The sequence below is a fragment of the Anas acuta genome, chromosome 21 (genome assembly GCF_963932015.1).
Source record: "Anas acuta chromosome 21, bAnaAcu1.1, whole genome shotgun sequence".
Taxonomy (NCBI): domain Eukaryota; kingdom Metazoa; phylum Chordata; class Aves; order Anseriformes; family Anatidae; genus Anas; species Anas acuta.
The window spans coordinates 2880678-2896529 of NC_088999.1; the positions used below are offsets into that span (position 1 = coordinate 2880678).

A 15852-nucleotide genomic window follows, 5' to 3' on the forward strand; every position below is an offset into this window, starting at 1 on the left:
GCTGCTGTCTTGGTGTCTGCGATCCTCCTAAATTACATGCTTTAAACAAGACGGAATTCCTCCATAATTCCCCTTCAATGCCCACTCTGCAGACAATGACAGGGTGATTTCACCCGCTTTGTCCAGCCCTTGGCACGAGGCTGCTGTGCCAGGTCCGGCTCCGTGCACCACGGCCGGGGCGCAGCGCATCCCTGGGGTGCAGCGAGGCCCCAGGGGGTGTGGGGAGCCCCTCGCCCCCTGCCCGGCTCACCCCGCTGCTCTCCCCCTTCTCCCCAGTCGACTTCATCGGCGGGTTTGACTCCTACGGCTACCAGGCGCCCCAGAAGACGTCGCACCTACAGCTACAGCCGCTGTACACGTGAGTGCGCACCGGGGATGGGTTTGGGGCTGCTCGGGGACCTGAGAGCCCCCTCGGGCCACCTGTGTGACCCAAAAAGGGTTTGGGGCCACCAGTGTGCTCCACTGCAATGGAAAGCAGATTTCGGAAGGCTCACGCCCTGCTTTGCTTCATTGTGGGCTGGACGGGGAGCTCCATCAGCCCAGGCCACAGCTGGGGGCTGGATGGTTTGGGGGGGTTTGTGCCCCTCTCTGGGGTGGGGGCACAGCGGGTGTGGGCTCTGCCAGGCCGGGCCCCCCGGGGCAAAGCACTCAGCGACTTCTTTCCTCTCCCCTGCCCATTAAGCTTAACTAGATAAATGCTCAAATGAGATAAGGCTGCAAAATCTACAGGGATTAGCCTCGTTCGGGCTTTGCTGGTTGCCAACAATTAATTATATTTTAAGTCTCATATGCAAATTCAAGGGCACGCCAGGCAATTATATATGCAAAGAGGGGACTGCGGCGAAACAAATGCATTTGGGATATCGCTGGGCTCTCACCGGGAGCTGTGCCAGCACCCATCACCCCGGGGTGTCCTCGGGTGCCCTGCCCTGGTCAGCCCAATCCTGGGGACACGGTGTCCCCTGGATGGTCCCTGCTGTGGGGGGAAGCTTTTGGATCTGCCTTTGTGGGGCAAATAGCACCTTGATAGGGTTTCCATTGCAGACTGGATGGTTTTTTGGGAAACTGGGGAGAGCAGATGGCCTGAGCACTGCAGACTGACACCGGGGCTGGGGTGACCTGGACTGGGGGAGAAGAAGGGGCTGGGACCAGGGAAGGGCCCTGGAAAAGGGAAGGTGCCGGCAATGATCCCAGCGTGCTGCAGCTGGCAGGGCTCTGGAAAGGTGTTTGGGAAGGTTTGGTCCCAGTGCCCACCTGCCCAGCACCAGCCACACGCTGTGTCAGTCCTCCCAGGGATGGACAAGTGAGATGGAAGGAGCAAATTCCTCCTGGAGCTGCTGGGTTGAGCACGGGCTGAGGCTGAGAATCCCAAATCCACTGCAGGCGTGGACAGGGGCTCGCATGAAGGTTGCAAAACCCTCCTGGCTTTGCTTTAAATGGGATGAGCAGGAGAGGCTGGGGGGGCACAGCTGGGCCCCCAGTGCTGTGGTGGCAGCTTGGATGTTTGGCTGCTGCTTCCAGCTCATGCCAGTGAGACACCAGCACTCACAGGGCCTGGAAGTTTGCTACAGGAGCCGGATATTTGGGGGGTTTCCACCATCTGACCCCACAGTGCTTCTTTTTGGGGCCAAATGTGCTGTTTCTGGGGCAGCCCCTGCCCGGAGCTATACCTGCAGGCTGCTGTCCCTTGTGTCCCCATGGGCACTCGAGGCAGGATGAATCCATTCTGCCTACAGCCTGTGAAATTAAAGCCTCTCAGGCAGCTCCCAATTAGCTGTAATTGGATTAAAGCCGGCCGTGTGGGAGGGTTTCCACCCAGAGGAAGAAGGAGGATGTGCATCTGCATGTCCCACGCCACAGCCCGGGCCTTGTGGAGCCGCAGCGGTGGCACCGTGTCCCCATCGTGTGCTTGCCCTGCACCGCTGGGGCTGGGTGAGGACCACCATCGGCCACCCCAGCGGGTCTCTGTTCCCAAGAATGGGCAATGGGTGGGTGCTGGTGGCCGTGACCCCGTGTCCCCTCGCTCAGTGCCACATGGGGACACGTGGGGACACATGGGGACACACGAGCACCAGCCCTCACGCCACCTCTCCCCTTTGCTCCCCAGGTCCGGGTAACCCCATGCCCTGAATCCACCCCGGCCGGAATGGGACGGGACCCCTGGGAGCCGCCTGTCCCCAGCCCGATGCCACCACCACCACCCCGGGGGACGGGGACCACACTGAGCTGCTTCCCCCAGCCCTCCTCCTGCTGCCAGGGGGGCCCCACACCCCAAAACCAGAGCCGAGCGGGGGCTTGAGCAAGTCCAAGGGCTCCACCGCCGGGTCGGCTCCCTGAACAGACGTCTGCAAGGCCACGACATCTCCAGGTCGCCCACAAAAGACCCGAGGAAGCCCCCGGTGCTGCAGCACCCAGCTCGTGCTGTGCCCGAGCCCCCTGAATGGGCCCAGCACGGTGGGGACGTGGCGGGGACATGGGGACACAGCGGGGATGTGGGCTCGGTCAGCGGACACCGTTTTCTTCTGTTTCTCAGACCTGGTTTTTAATTTGAGCAGCGCGTCCTCTTCCTGCGTGCTGGGCAGGAACGAAGCACAGGGGATTTGGGGCAAAACCCAATCTGTTTGGGGCAGCTCGGACCTGCAGGGGAGAACTGCAGCCTGGTGGCAGCGTGGCACAAGCGGGGCTGCTCCGTCACTTGTCCCATGGAGAACTTCCTAAAACACTGGATTTGGAGTTGGGATGGCACAGACCTGGGGTCTCGTTCCCAAAAGGCACCTGTAGCTGCACCAAGGGGCTGGGGCCGGGCTGCCCGCGGTGCCACCACCTCTGGGACCCGGGGGGACATCGCGCCCTGCCACCAGCCACCTCCTCCTGCCCGTCCGGACACTGCCACGTGTCGGGGTTCCTGCCCCTGCTACTCGAACGCTTGAATTTGGCAATACCGACGCTGCTCTCGACACGGCCCTTTCAGGCTGTTTTAATGAATATAATGAATGTTTTTTTTTCTTTTTCTTTTTTTAATTTGAAGTGCCTGAGTACACTTTCGTTGAGCACCACCCGTGTCCCACCATACTCACGCCTTCCTCCTCCTCCTCCTCCTCCTCGCAGCCCGAGGCCACGTTGTGCCTTCAGCGAAGGCTGGCAGCGCCCGCTGCCCCCCTCGGATCCTCGGCTGCTCCTCTGCCCCCTGCCCTAGCAGGTCGGGCTTTTGGGGGCAAATCTGTCCTTTCTGGCATTGTCCCAAAAGGGACCTTTTGTTTTAGCAGCAAAAAAATGGGGAGAGATGATTTGGGGGGGAGGAGGGGGAATGATCTGGGGAGGGAGGCAAGGTGTGGGCTCCAGGGGGGCAGTCGCATCTCCATTGAGGATTAAGAAGAGCTGGGAATAAAAAATCTTGGCATACCCTGCACACAACATTCAGTTGAAGAAGATGCTGTGGGTCACCAATGCACTCCGGTTTCTCTCTCCTTTTCCTACCCTGTGACATGGAGGTGAGTTAAGGTCAGTCCCAGATCCTCTGGGTTTTTCCCCAAACTGCCCGGGCACCTTTGGCTACAAGCAGGGGCCACGGGACTGTGCCATTTCTGCCTCCCCAGGGCTTCTCCTACAGGCCTGAGCTCTTTCTGTGCCCCAGAGCAGTTTTTCCTTTCCAAAAAAAAAAAGTATATAAACAGCCACAAAGTGCCAAAGGACAAAGTGCAGAAGGGAAATGCTGCCTGAGCCCGAATCCCCAGGGTGGGCGCATCCCGGCCATCCCCGTCACCTCGCCCCAGCCAGGGTGGGAGCTCCGCAGGCAATAACTCCGAGCCCTTTCCCCCACCTCCAAGACGAAAAAAAACACTTTCCAGGCATTGGAGCCCACCTCCGGCCCCAGCCACCTGTCCCCAGAGCCACGTCCCAGCGCTGGTGACCCCAGGGGACAGCAGCAGCCCCGGCGGGGACGGTCCCCACCCAGCACCACCGGTGCTCCACGGTCTTCTTTCCGTTGGCTTGTTTTTTTATAAGACTGTCTTTGTAACGTGAACTGAGGATTTCTTTTCTATTCTGTAATTATAAAAGTTGAAGGAGTTTCACCCGAAGGCTGCTCTGGTTTTGTGTGTCCATTTTGTGCAGTTGAATCGATTAAAATTGGCGGGGTTTTCACATATATTTTTTTTATCCCCTTTAGAAATGCTGCCAGCTTGCTTCTGAGCTAAGCATGGGCTCTCTTCCCCAGCTTTTAGGTGCCCAACACCTGAGTGTGGAAAAACAGCAGCAAAGCAGCACTTGGTGCTGACACTGCTGCTTGGTGAGCAATGGGACGTGTCAGTGGCGCACCACCACCTGGTCCCGTGCGTGGGGAGGCCAGGGGTTGTCTCCTCCTTCTCCTTCTCCTTCTCCTTCTCCTTCTCCTTCTCCTTCTCCTTCTCCTTCTCCTTCTCCTTCTCCTTCTCCTTCTCCTTCTCCTTCTCCTTCTCCTTCTCCTTCTCCTTCTCCTTCTCCTTCTCCTTCTCCTTCTCCTTCTCCTTCTCCTTTCTATATACTTAGAACTTAATAAGAATTTACTCTTCCTGTTAATAAGAAACATTAACAAGCTCCCATCCCCATCACAGCCTGGGAGAAGAGAAGAGTTCCTCTTCGCTTGAATATCCCTTCTCCATCACTGAAGTACCAATTTGAACTTGATTAAATGCCAGGCTTGAAGCAAATGACAAAACCCAGAAGCAGCGGGCGGCTCTCCTGCCAGCTCCCTTCGGAGCATATTTTCATGCAAAGTATCCCAAGCCTTTTTTTTTTTTTTAATTTTAAATCAAAGACATCGTTATCGTTTTCTGTTCAGACTTCATTTGAATTTTCTCCCCTTTGCCACCTCTTCCCATAAAATGGGAGAAGGAAGGGGGCAAAGCGATTGGATTAATGCTGGGCACTGACCCTTTGTCCTGCCCTGTCCCTGATGTGGGGACAAGCTGGGCCACAGTGGTTTGGTCCCCAATGGCCCTGGGTGTCCCTGTTCCAGGTGTGTCACCAGGTCACCCACTTGTCCTGCTATCAGAGGGCTTCAGCCAGGGCATCCAAAGCTGAACCTGTGAAAAAATAATTCCTTTTTGGCAATGCTTCTCCAAGAGCATCTCCTGCCCGTGCGACCTGAACACTCAGGCACCAGCTCTCCCAGCAAGGATGTCCAACACGGTGGGATGGTTTGAGCAGTGGGGAAGTGGGAACGCACACACTGAGCCTGAACCTGGGAGGGGATAAAAAGCTGGGCTGCCTTGGGGGACCTGGGGGGCCCAGGGGACACCTCATCCTCCCTGCTGTGAACGGATGGGTTTTGGGGAAGCTGCTGGTGGGGTGGATGGGGAAGTGCAGCAGACTGTGCTACGCAGGGCTGCAAGGAGGGATGGGGATGATGGTCCCCAAAAGGTGGTTTCTGGGGTCACCCAGGAGGGTGGAGGAATGCACCTGCATGATGCAGCACCAGGTGGCTGGGGTGGGGATAATTAGGGTAACGATGTGTGTTTTGGTGCAGCCTGATTAAACACGGGCTGTGCCAAGGCTTGCAGATAGCAAGGTGGGAAGGAAGGTATTTGGGGGGGAGGGGGGATGGAGAGATGAGACCTGCCTATTTGACAGCAGACATCAGCCCTGGTGGCTGTGGGTCAGCATCCCTGCACTCCCTGGTCCCACAGCCTTGGGTCCCCAAGCATCCGTGCAGGGCAGAAGGGAGGGAATTGGTTCCAAAACCCACTCTGGGAGCCTCAGTGTCCCCTTTGCCCTTTAAAAACTGGGACTTCTTCCCTTGGCTGGCAGCTGCAGCCTGGGGATGGCCTGGGCTGGAGAAGTGTCCCCAGCCCTGTCCCCCCCCCCAGCCAAGCACATCTCACCAGCTTCCTGAGCCTGAAGCCATTTCCTTGCAATTTAACAGCTTTAGGTGCATTTTCCTGCAGGAACTTGTTTGGGCACTCTCGGCCACGTGTGCTTTGATCCACACATGTGCCTCGTGCTGGGACCTCATGCTGGGAGCTGGGGAGAACAAATGGCCCTGGTGGGACTGGGAAACACGGGGAGCCTCGATGGGGGTTATTTCATGGCAGCCTAACACGACCCAGGGCCATGCAGGGGATTATTGACAGCAGCTGCCAGCCCCGGAGGCCACCACGGCCAGCAGGAAAGATGCCTCCTGGCACCTGCAGGCAGCTCCGAGCCCTCCCTGCGGTGCAGAAAAGAAGAAATAAAATTCCTGGAAGGCTGCTTTAAAATCACCCAGACGGGGCTGGCTGGGGGCAGAGCTGTATCTCTGGGGCCTGGCGCTCCCCAGCACGCAATAAATACAGAGGCAGGGATGGCTGAGCACTGCCCCTCGGTAAATTCTCCCATCGCCGAGCGAGGATGATGATGATGATGGTTTTGCTGGCTCGGCAGTGAGCTGGAGGCGATGGTGGCGGCACCGAGGCGCCGGCTTTTTGGCAGCTCTGGGGGCTCTTGGCAGTGCCACGGCCACAGGGAGGGTTCCACCAGCCTGGGCTCTGCTTTGTCTTAGGGGGTTATTATTGGCACCGCGTGGAAAATAGTAAATAGGGTAATAAAGAGGAAAGTGAGAAACTGCGGCTGGAGACAAAGGATAACACTGCGCTGGGGTTTTCAGGAGTTATAACAAGTCAGATTTTATGTCTGCTAACAAAGAAGCCTTTTTAAATAAAACTCCCAGCTAGGAAAGGTCTCTTCTAAAACATTTTCACAACCTGGGTGCTCAGGAAAATGAGTTTTGCGAGCAGCTTTGGGCCATTTGCTCGCTGCTTTCGGCCAGCAGGACATTTCAGGGGGAAGCAAGGAGTGAAATTTGCTTTACAGGTAATAAATTGCATTTGTTCACAGCTGGAAATTTGGAGGAAGGTCCGTCCGCCTGCCTCCGAGGCAAAGAGATATGGAGACATGAAAACAAGATTTAGCTTGATATTGATCTGCAAAAATTCATGTAAAGGGAAAGCAATAGGAAACCTTCAGCTGTGTTCTGACATTTGGGCTGCAGCATTCGAGGGCTCCAATTCCCCATAGCACGAGGGCCCCTCGGACACTGTGATGAGTCCCCAGGAAATCAGGGTGATCCCACATGAATCCCCCACAAACCACAAACCCCACTGGCACCGACCGATCCCCCCACAATGGGGCAAGGGCTGGGACCTTCAGGGGCATTTTGGGTCCGGAGATGGGCACCTTGGGTGCCAACACGGGGATCCACACAGCTCCCCCCAGCACAACAACAGCCAGGCTGGCTCAGCAGCATTGGGGTGACCCCCGTGGCACCTTTCCCCTAATTTTGAAACAAACAAGCAAACAAAACAAAATAAAAATTTGGTTCCTCTTCTTGCAGCCCCTCTGCAGCACATCCCAGAGGCACAGCCAGTGACAGAGCTCCATGGGGTCCCTCCGGGATGCTCAGCACCGTCCCCATCCCCAGCCTCAGAGGGTGAGGATGTTATCACCCTGCCAGATCTGATCTTGGCCACCTGTCAGTGCCAAAAACCTTCCTGATTTCCACCCTGGACCCATTCCTGGCCAGCTCACGCCCTTCTGTTCCCCTTGCAGGTGCTTTTCCCCCAGCGCTGTTTGAGGTGCGCATCACCCTGCTGTGTGCTGGGCCAAGCAAGCTGCTCAGCTGGGGTGCTGGCACAGCCCCCAGCTCGCTGGGAATGCTCAGCCAACACAGAAAGGTTTTCAATCACATCTCCACTGCATTTACAGGGGAAATAAAAGAGGCTGAAGTGCAGGAAAATTGGCACTGGAGAGGGCGTTGCTCCAAGCTGAGTGTGGTATCCAAGCGTTGGTGCAGGCATCTGGATATTTTCTGGTACATCCCGTTGATATGGACCTTGGAGGGTGGGAAACCCTGATGGGGAGCCTGGTGTGGGTCCCCAGGGATGCTCAGGCTTTGTCTCGGGGCGCAGGTGAGCATCGCGGCTGCTCGGGGCTGGAGCTCCCCCCTCTTGGGGTCAGCTCCATCGCTGGGAGCCGCAGCCCCTGAGCAGCTATCGGCTCTCTGGGAGGAGTTCAAGAGAAAGGGGAATGTGGGGAAACGAGAGGGATCCTGAACGTCTCAGAGCTGAAAGGCACCTGGGAGGCCGTGGTAAGGTGTGGAAGCAGAGTCTGTGCTCCCGTCCCCCACCCGCATTCCTGCTCTGCCAAATCCAGCCCTGGGCATCCCGTGCAAAATGGGTGGGAATCACTGCTTTTCCACGTGCATTTCAATGTAGTGGGGTGCATTTCCCAACCAATCCTTTTTGTTTTGTTTTATTTTATTTTATTTTATTTTATTTTATTTTATTTTATTTTATTTTATTTTATTTTATTTTATTTTATTTTATTTTATTTTATTTTATTTTATTTTATTTTATTTTATTTTATTTTATTTTATTATTTTTTTTTTTGCAAGTAAAGAGCCACGCTGAGCAAACGGGGTCATTCCTGCTGTTCCCAGCCCCGCAGCACCCAGTCCCGGTGCCAGGCCCCCAAGCCCCGGCGGTCCTTGGGCAGCGTGGGAGGAGATGCTGGCCCGAAAACCCCTCCTGCAGTCCCCATCCCAGCAATTCCCCTGTGACTCACCCCAAGCTGGGGATCGCCCGGGTGCCACCACCAGCGCACCTACCCCATTGCTGGGGGTGCTGCGTTTGCAAATAACTGCCCTTGTGAAACTTATGGTCAAACACCGAGCCCATTTCTGCCTTTCCCAATAAAACAAAAGAAAACAAAACAAACAAACAAACAAAAAAACGGCCCCGTGTTTGCCTTAAAGCAGTGGCACACAGAAGAAGAGCCCATGGTCCAGGCTCTGTGGGTCAGCGGTGCTGAGGAGACTTCTCCCAGTGCGTTCCCCCTGGGCTCAGGACCTGTTGTGTTTCCCCCACATTGGCGAGCAGGGGGTTTAGCACCCCCATCAGCTTCCTAAGGGTTTGTGGGGGCAATTTGATTCCGAAGCAGCGGGGAAAAAATCTTTGAAATAAGCACTTCGTTGGCAATATGAGTGCTGGTGCTGGTCCCCTCGGCCAGGCCCTCCCCACGAGTGCTTTTGCCCAGAAAAAAGGCGATTTCAGCTTTCTGCCATCACACACTGTGCCACTTGTCCCCCCCCCTGCTTCCACATGTGTCTCTGGGACACGGTTGCAGCACCCCCAGCACCGATGCTCTCAGCACCCCAAAAGCCTGAGGCCGTGGGTGCTGTGCCGCTCCCCACAGCCCCGGGGGGAGCAGGGAATTTATCCCCCATCCCCTCGGTGCTCGGATGTCATTACGGAGTCCGAGCATCTCCCGCAGCCGTCACGTGCAGCAGCGGCGCGCCGCCGTAAACAGGAAGGGCAGGAAGAAAAGCGAGGGGGCTTTCTCCAGTTTTGCTCCATTTCCAGCCCCGGCGAGGGACCGGAGGGGAGCAACAAAGGGCTGATTGACCCCGCGCAGGGGCACCGCTCCCCTCCCGCAGCCGCAGGGCCGCTGCGAGACACAGATGTGAAGGAGTAAAAAAGCTGCTTTCACGGGGCCGAACAAAGGCATAGAGCCTCTTTTCAGGGCCCCGAGCCGATCCGCGGAGCCTTCGCGCACTTCCTCGGCCGCACACACGTAACCTCGGCTCTGTGCAGAGGGGAAATCCGCCCCGAATGAGGGCTGCGCCGAGCCCCAACCCGCACGTGGGGCTGGTGTGCCGGGGCTGCTCCCCGAGGGGTGCCGGGATCAAAGGAGAAGGAGACGCAAGGAGCCAGGGCCAGGGGGCTCAATGGGAACAGCACCCAGAGGGAAGCGTCCTCCCTGCCTGGTTCTGGGGGTAGACTGATGGAAAAACGCAGCCCAGGGCTGTTTTCCCCCCTTTTTGGGGATGGGTGGTTGTCCAAAGGACTCTGCCAGGCATGAGCTGGGTGGCACCTCGCGGGGTGCCCAGGGACACAGGGGGCACCCCCTCCTGGCAGCACATCGCTGCTGGGTGCGGGCAGAGCCGTGCCATGGTGGGGATGGGGGCCCCAAATCCCCATTGCCCTTGGTGAGGCCCCATGAGGAGCCCTTTGAGGTACCCCCATCACCTCCACTCCCTGGAGGGTGACACTGAGGGGACCCTGCCCACACCTCGGCCCATCCCATGGGGACAAGGCACAGCTCCAGGACCCAAACCCACGTCCTTCACCCTGTGGGAGCTGCCCCACACTGGGCCCAGCCCCGTTTGCCCCAGGATCTGGCTGTTCCCCAAACACCCTGCCCATATAGCAGATATATGGACTGCCGGCCCCCTTGCTCCCTGGAGAGCAGCTGGGATGCCTCCGCCAGAGCAAAGCGTGTGGTGCTCTGCTCCTGAAACACACCTGGACTTCAGCTCCAGAGCACCAGTAAGGGGTCAGGAGTGGGATGGAGCCTGCCTGGGAGCAGCTCCATTGCCAAAACCATGGGGAAAGCAGAGCAAGGTGAGGGCTGAGTTCGCAGCGGGTTTGGTGCCAGAAAGGTGGGAGCCATGTGGGTGCTGGGGGGGCAGAAAAGGCCCCGTTCTGCCCCCAAAAGCAGGGCCGGTGCCAGCCGCGTCACACCATCCCCAAAGCTGTCTCCCTGCCCTGTTGCCATGGGATTCCCAGTGCTGGTCCTGGCACCGTGCCCCCGCTCCCTGCATACGGGGAGAGGCTGCGCCCAGCACATGGAGCTCGCTCTCCCCGTGGTTTCCTTACGTTCCCTGGGGGTTCCTCCGTGGAGCTGCTCTCCTGAAGCCCCCCGGTCCCACTGCCCTGCACCAAAGGCAGCATTTGCAGGTCCAGCTCGTGCAAAGCTCCCGAAGGCAGCTGCTGCCCGTGCTCCATCTGCAAAGCCTGGGCATCGCCCCCAGGAGACCCCACACTGCTGCTGGCCACATGGCAGGGTCCCGGGTGGTCCCCCAGGTACCAGCAGAAGGCTGCACATCCCCTCCTCGGCACACACAGCACCCGGCTGCCACCCAGCCCCTGCAGTTACGGGCAAGAATGGTGTAAAAAGGGGAATAATGGGCCAGCTGGGGAAGGCTGGACAGTTTTCCTCCCTTGGCTGCCACTCCTGGGCCGTGCCCAGCTCCTCTCGCTGCTCCTGCAGCCCTTGGGGGCAGCCTGGCAGCAGTCCTGTGCCTCGTCCCGGGGAGGTAACACAGGGCTGCCTCCAAGAGCCCTGGGTCAGTGGTGGTTGATGGTTCAAAACCACGGGAAATGAGGGGTTCGCACCACTTCACAAGTGCCCCTCCACATGTGCAAAGCTCTTGCCAGCACCCATTGAAGCTTTTCCCAAACATTGCAGCCTCCTGGTCTGCAGGTGGGCACCCTGAGGAGGAGGAGGATGTCCTGAAGCCTGGATTCGCCCCGTGCTGCATCAGGCACCTCGGCTGGGTGCTGGGGGCAGTCGGGTTCCCCTGCTGGCAAGGACGGTGCCAGCCCTGCAGGGGAGCCAGCAGCAGGCAGAGGTGCAGGAGCCGCTGGGTTCTCAGCTGGAGCAGGAAGGCGGAATAAAGGCAGCTCCACCCAGCGCCCAGGCACGTCCGGGCACCCAAATCAAAGGGCTGTGTGGGTGGAGGGGCGCTGAGCAGCACGGCTGTGCACATGGAGCCACGCGGGGAGGCAGCCAGGCAGCCCCACACACCGGGAGGGTGGTGAGGGGGCTCGGGGTGCTGGCTGCAGCGGGGTTTGGGGGTGCAGCGAGGTTTGGGGGTGCAGCGAGGAGCCTCTGCCTGCCCCAGCCCCTTGGAGCTGGATCCCTGTGCGCTAAGCACACCCGGCTCCATCGCAGCACTTCTTCATAACCAAACCCCCCAGCACCCCGAGTTTTAGCCAAATTGCCTTAAAAAAGACTAGAAAAGCAGGCAAGCATTTCAAGCATCAGCAATGCCTTTTCCCTCCTCCCAGCTCCCGCAGGAGGGGACGCGGGGGTCCCAGGGAGACGTCCCCCCCTCGCAGAGCCAGCCCGGGCACTAACTGGGCCACGGGCGCCGTGGGAAAAACCTCGTCTGCGAACCTGTAATTAAAGGCTGGATCACAAAGCACGCGCCCGAGGGGGCTGAATTAAGGTTGCGCAGGCAAATTTAATTCTGGTATTTCCTAAATTTGAGCGGGCGAGCCTGCAGCTGGGCCGGTGATCTGAACGGGTTGGGTTTTTCTTTTTTTTTTCTTCACCGGGAACGTAACAGGAAGCAAAATGCAAAGGGCAGGCAGCTGTGCCGTGGGGGGGCCACCACCACCGTGGGCTGGTGGCAGCACCGTGTCACCTCCCTGGGGTGACAGAGACAGCAGCAAACCGAGCTCTGCCTCAGCCTACACGTAGGCAGGGTGGGCAATGTATAGCTGGGTCTGCAGGGGAAGGACCAGCTGCTGTCAACGCCAGGTCCTGCTCCAGCCCAGCTCAGCCCAGGAAATGCCACGGAGGCAGCAGAAGGTGGGAGCATCCCCCCCGTGCACCCCGCAGCACCGAGGAAATGCAAATGGCAACGCGGAGCCGACGGAGGGAAATCGCTCCCCACGAGGTGCAATCAGGCTGCAGGACTTGTTGAATTCCGGCTGAGAAGGCAGAGAGCTTCCAAAGGGCTTAGTCATGTAATTGCCTGTCAAGAAAAATCCAGAGCTGATGTGCTTAATGATAACAAACAATCTGGAAAGCTTAATCAGCCTCCTGCTTCAGAGCTCTGACGATTAGAAACTGGGATGAGCCGCCACGTGGGGGATGATCCTCCGAGAAGGGGAATCTCGCTGCCCCCGTCGTGCTGCTTCCACCCGCGATGAGATTCGGGGACGACCTGCCCCTGGTGGACACAACCCCCCCCCCCGGCAGCATTTCCCCACCTCGCTGCCCCCGAGCCGGGACAAATCCCTGCCCCAGCTTGGCATGAGCCGGCCAGGAGCAGCCGCGGAGCCTCTGCCCAGCTGGGTATCGCCGGCCTGGCAGCACGGTGACACCACCTGAACCCCCTGCCCTGTTGAGCAGCGGGATTTTGGGGATCCCCCCTGCTCCTGGGAGCACCCCGGTGTCCCCACGAAGCGTGGTCCTGCCCGAATGCACGGCTCTCTGTGGGGAACAGGCGCTTCCATCCCAAACGTTCGGTTTTGTTATCCTCAGCATCTCTCTGAGCTCCTGTTCTGTCCAGGCTCCAGGTGGCTCAGGAGCTCTCCGAGATGCCTGACGGAAGGGTGGGGACATGGAGCAGGGCCCCGTCCTCTGGGTCTGGCCCTGCGGTGCTGAGCTGGGGTCACCGAGCCTTGCAACCCAAAAAACCTGCACCCCGAAACAGGGCAGCCCCGACTCCCTCCCACTCCTCACTGCAGCGATGCTGCTCAGCAGCCAGGTCCAGTGGAAAAACCCATGTGGTTTTAAAAAGAAACAAGAATTTCCTTTTTCCTGGTTTATGCCCTTTGTCAGTGGTTTCTGCTGCTGTTTTTCTGCAGGTATTTCTGCTACCTTGCCCTGCATGGATTGTGTCCGGGTCCTCTGGTCCTGTGTGCCTTGAGTGGCCAGCGGCCTCACAAAAATCATTTCTCACCTCCTGGTCTGTGGGGAAAACTTCTTCTTGACCCCATAGGAGTGGGAAGAAGTCCTATATGTCTCTTCTCATCCTTCCCATCCCCGGACCTAGCGAGGTGGAGGAAGGCACTGGCACGGTGTGGGTGTTATTTGCTGACATATTGGATGTGTGTCAGTGCTTCGCCAGCTTCCCCGCTGCACAGAGAGAGAAAAGAGCTGGGTTTGTGGGCACAGACCCTCGAGACATCGCCCAGAGCCTGGCTGCTGGGGCTGTGCCCAGGATCAGGGGATCTGGGCTGGGCTGAGCACAGCACGAGGCTGGGAGGAGCTGCTTCCATCTTAGGGGGTGTATTTTTTTTTGCAAGAAAAAGTGATTTTTTCAGCCAAAATGAAACTTTCTGCCTTGACTGTCGCCAGGTGGGTCTGCAGCCAGGATTTCTTTCAGCTTTCAGGAACCACAAACCTCCACCAGCTGCTTTCAGACACTTGGCTGCTGACTCCCGAAAACGTCTGCGCTGTTTCTCAACAAGAGCGTGGAAACCTGTAGGCGAAAAGCGCCGGTGAAAACGGTGCTTTATCTGATGGTGGAAAGACGCTGCAGAACTGACGTGATGTTTCCCGTCTAGGTCTGCCAGCGATGACAGGTCCAGCCCCGAAAGCAGCTCCGTGCATGCCCCGTGCCCACACGTGCAGGACAGGACTGGCCCAGCGGCGTTTCCAGGAACGGGGACGGCTGTTTCTTGGAGATGAAGCTGTTGGCATCTTGGAAACAGGCAAGCTGCGAGCCCAGAGAAATGCTTCTTCTATGGGGTGCCCACAGCTACCTGCCAGGAAGCTGTTTTTTCCTCCTGGCCACAGTTTTAGGACCCTGGCCGTCTTTGCAAGGTTGCTGATGGGGCGATCGATGCGTTGGCACATGGCCCCCGTTTGGGAAAAAGTAGCAGAGCCGCCCAGCCGCGGGGCTGGTTGCTGCTTTTTTTTGGCTGAAGGCAGCCGGGTTTGAGGAAATGCTGTCCCACTGGTGAAGCTGGGTGGTGTAATCGGCTCCTAAAGCTTTTTGGTCAAGCATATTTTGAAAGCATGCCGCATGAAGATCTCAGCAAGTTTTGGCTATGTTTAGGGAAAAACAAAACAAACAAACAAAAAACAAGCAAACAACAACAATGAACTATTTCAGTAGATGATTTATTTATTTATTTATTTATTTATTTATTCATTTATTTATGGTGTGCCTGACTAAACATTGCTGCCCCACAGAAGAACTTTGCAGCAGGGAGAAATGCTCTTTCCTCTAATTTCACTTTTAATTTCAGAGACAAAAAAAAAAATTGCACTTTTGGCCTTGAAATGAAAGTGCTCACTCGCCCCACCTTCATGTCCCCAAGGCTGTGCAGGGCCAGATCTGCCTGGGGATGCTGAGGGAGCTGCGGTGGTGAGCCCAGCTCCTGCTCACCCATGATTTATGGGATCACTCCGTCCATTTTCTTTTCCATTCAAACTCCCTGTCCCGTGCACGTGCTTCCTCCATGGGGCTGTGGGAAGCTGTGCTCCCGGGACTGGGAATCACAGCAGTGCTGGGTTTATTTGCTGTAATTCTCTCTCAAAGATCAGCTACTGCTGTGCTGGGTGTCACACTGCAAGGAACAGATTTGGGCAGAGCACGTATGGGGGATCTGGATTTGGACACATCAGCTGGGTGTTGGATGAAGGGTGCACAAAGCCCCCCCTGTAGCCCATGGGGGGAGAAAGCAACTTCTAGGGAGAGCTTCAGGGGTCGGGGTGGCAGCAGGAACCTCCTGGGGGCTGCCTTCTCTTCTTAGACCAGGGACGAAGCCCAGGGTGATTGATGCCAGGTGGGGTGGTGAGCCAGGACGTGGTGCCGGGGCTGTCTGTGATGGTCCAGTGGTGACACAAAAAAGGGGAGGCCCTTTCCACCTCCCAGGCCCAAGCCGTGGGGCAGTGTTGGTAAGAAATGGGTCTTCATTGCCTAGCACCACCTGCACCCTGAGCTTCCCATTGCATCACACACGGTGTGGGACCGCAGCATTGCCCCTGAGCTGGTTTCCACCTGGCTATTGCTGAGGAAGGTCCGAGAGGACCAAGAGGAAGGTTTGGATCCACTGAGCAGTCCCAAGGTGCTTCCCAGGGAGCTTGAAGTTATTGCTGTTTGGCAGGGAAGGGATGCACGTGGTGACTTCGGGCAGGATGGAAGTGCAGGCAGGGCTCAGCACCGTGCCACAGGGCAGGAGCAGCCTGGCCATGGCCAGCCCTGTCCCCAAAACCCCAGGCCCACGCCGCTGCTGTCCAGGCCAGCTCTCAGCCCCACACACAGAGGTCAGGGCTCCATGCTTCTTATTGCTGGTGCTCCATGCTCTGAGGCTG

General features: G+C 57.6%; 1 protein-coding gene across 4 annotated transcripts in view; it reads left to right on the forward strand.

The window, feature by feature from the left end:
- The window catches only part of NKAIN1 (sodium/potassium transporting ATPase interacting 1), a 29174-nt gene extending 25095 nt beyond the window's left edge, over window positions 1-4079 (forward strand). For all 4 annotated transcript variants that reach the window (XM_068657593.1, XM_068657596.1, XM_068657597.1 and 1 more), the window contains 2 exons: window positions 277-358; window positions 2108-4079. In XM_068657593.1, the coding sequence (XP_068513694.1) occupies window positions 277-358; window positions 2108-2117 (92 nt within the window). In that variant the 3' untranslated portion in view covers window positions 2118-4079. The remainder of the gene's footprint in view (window positions 1-276; window positions 359-2107) is intronic.
- Window positions 4080-15852: the final 11773 nt, after the last annotated feature.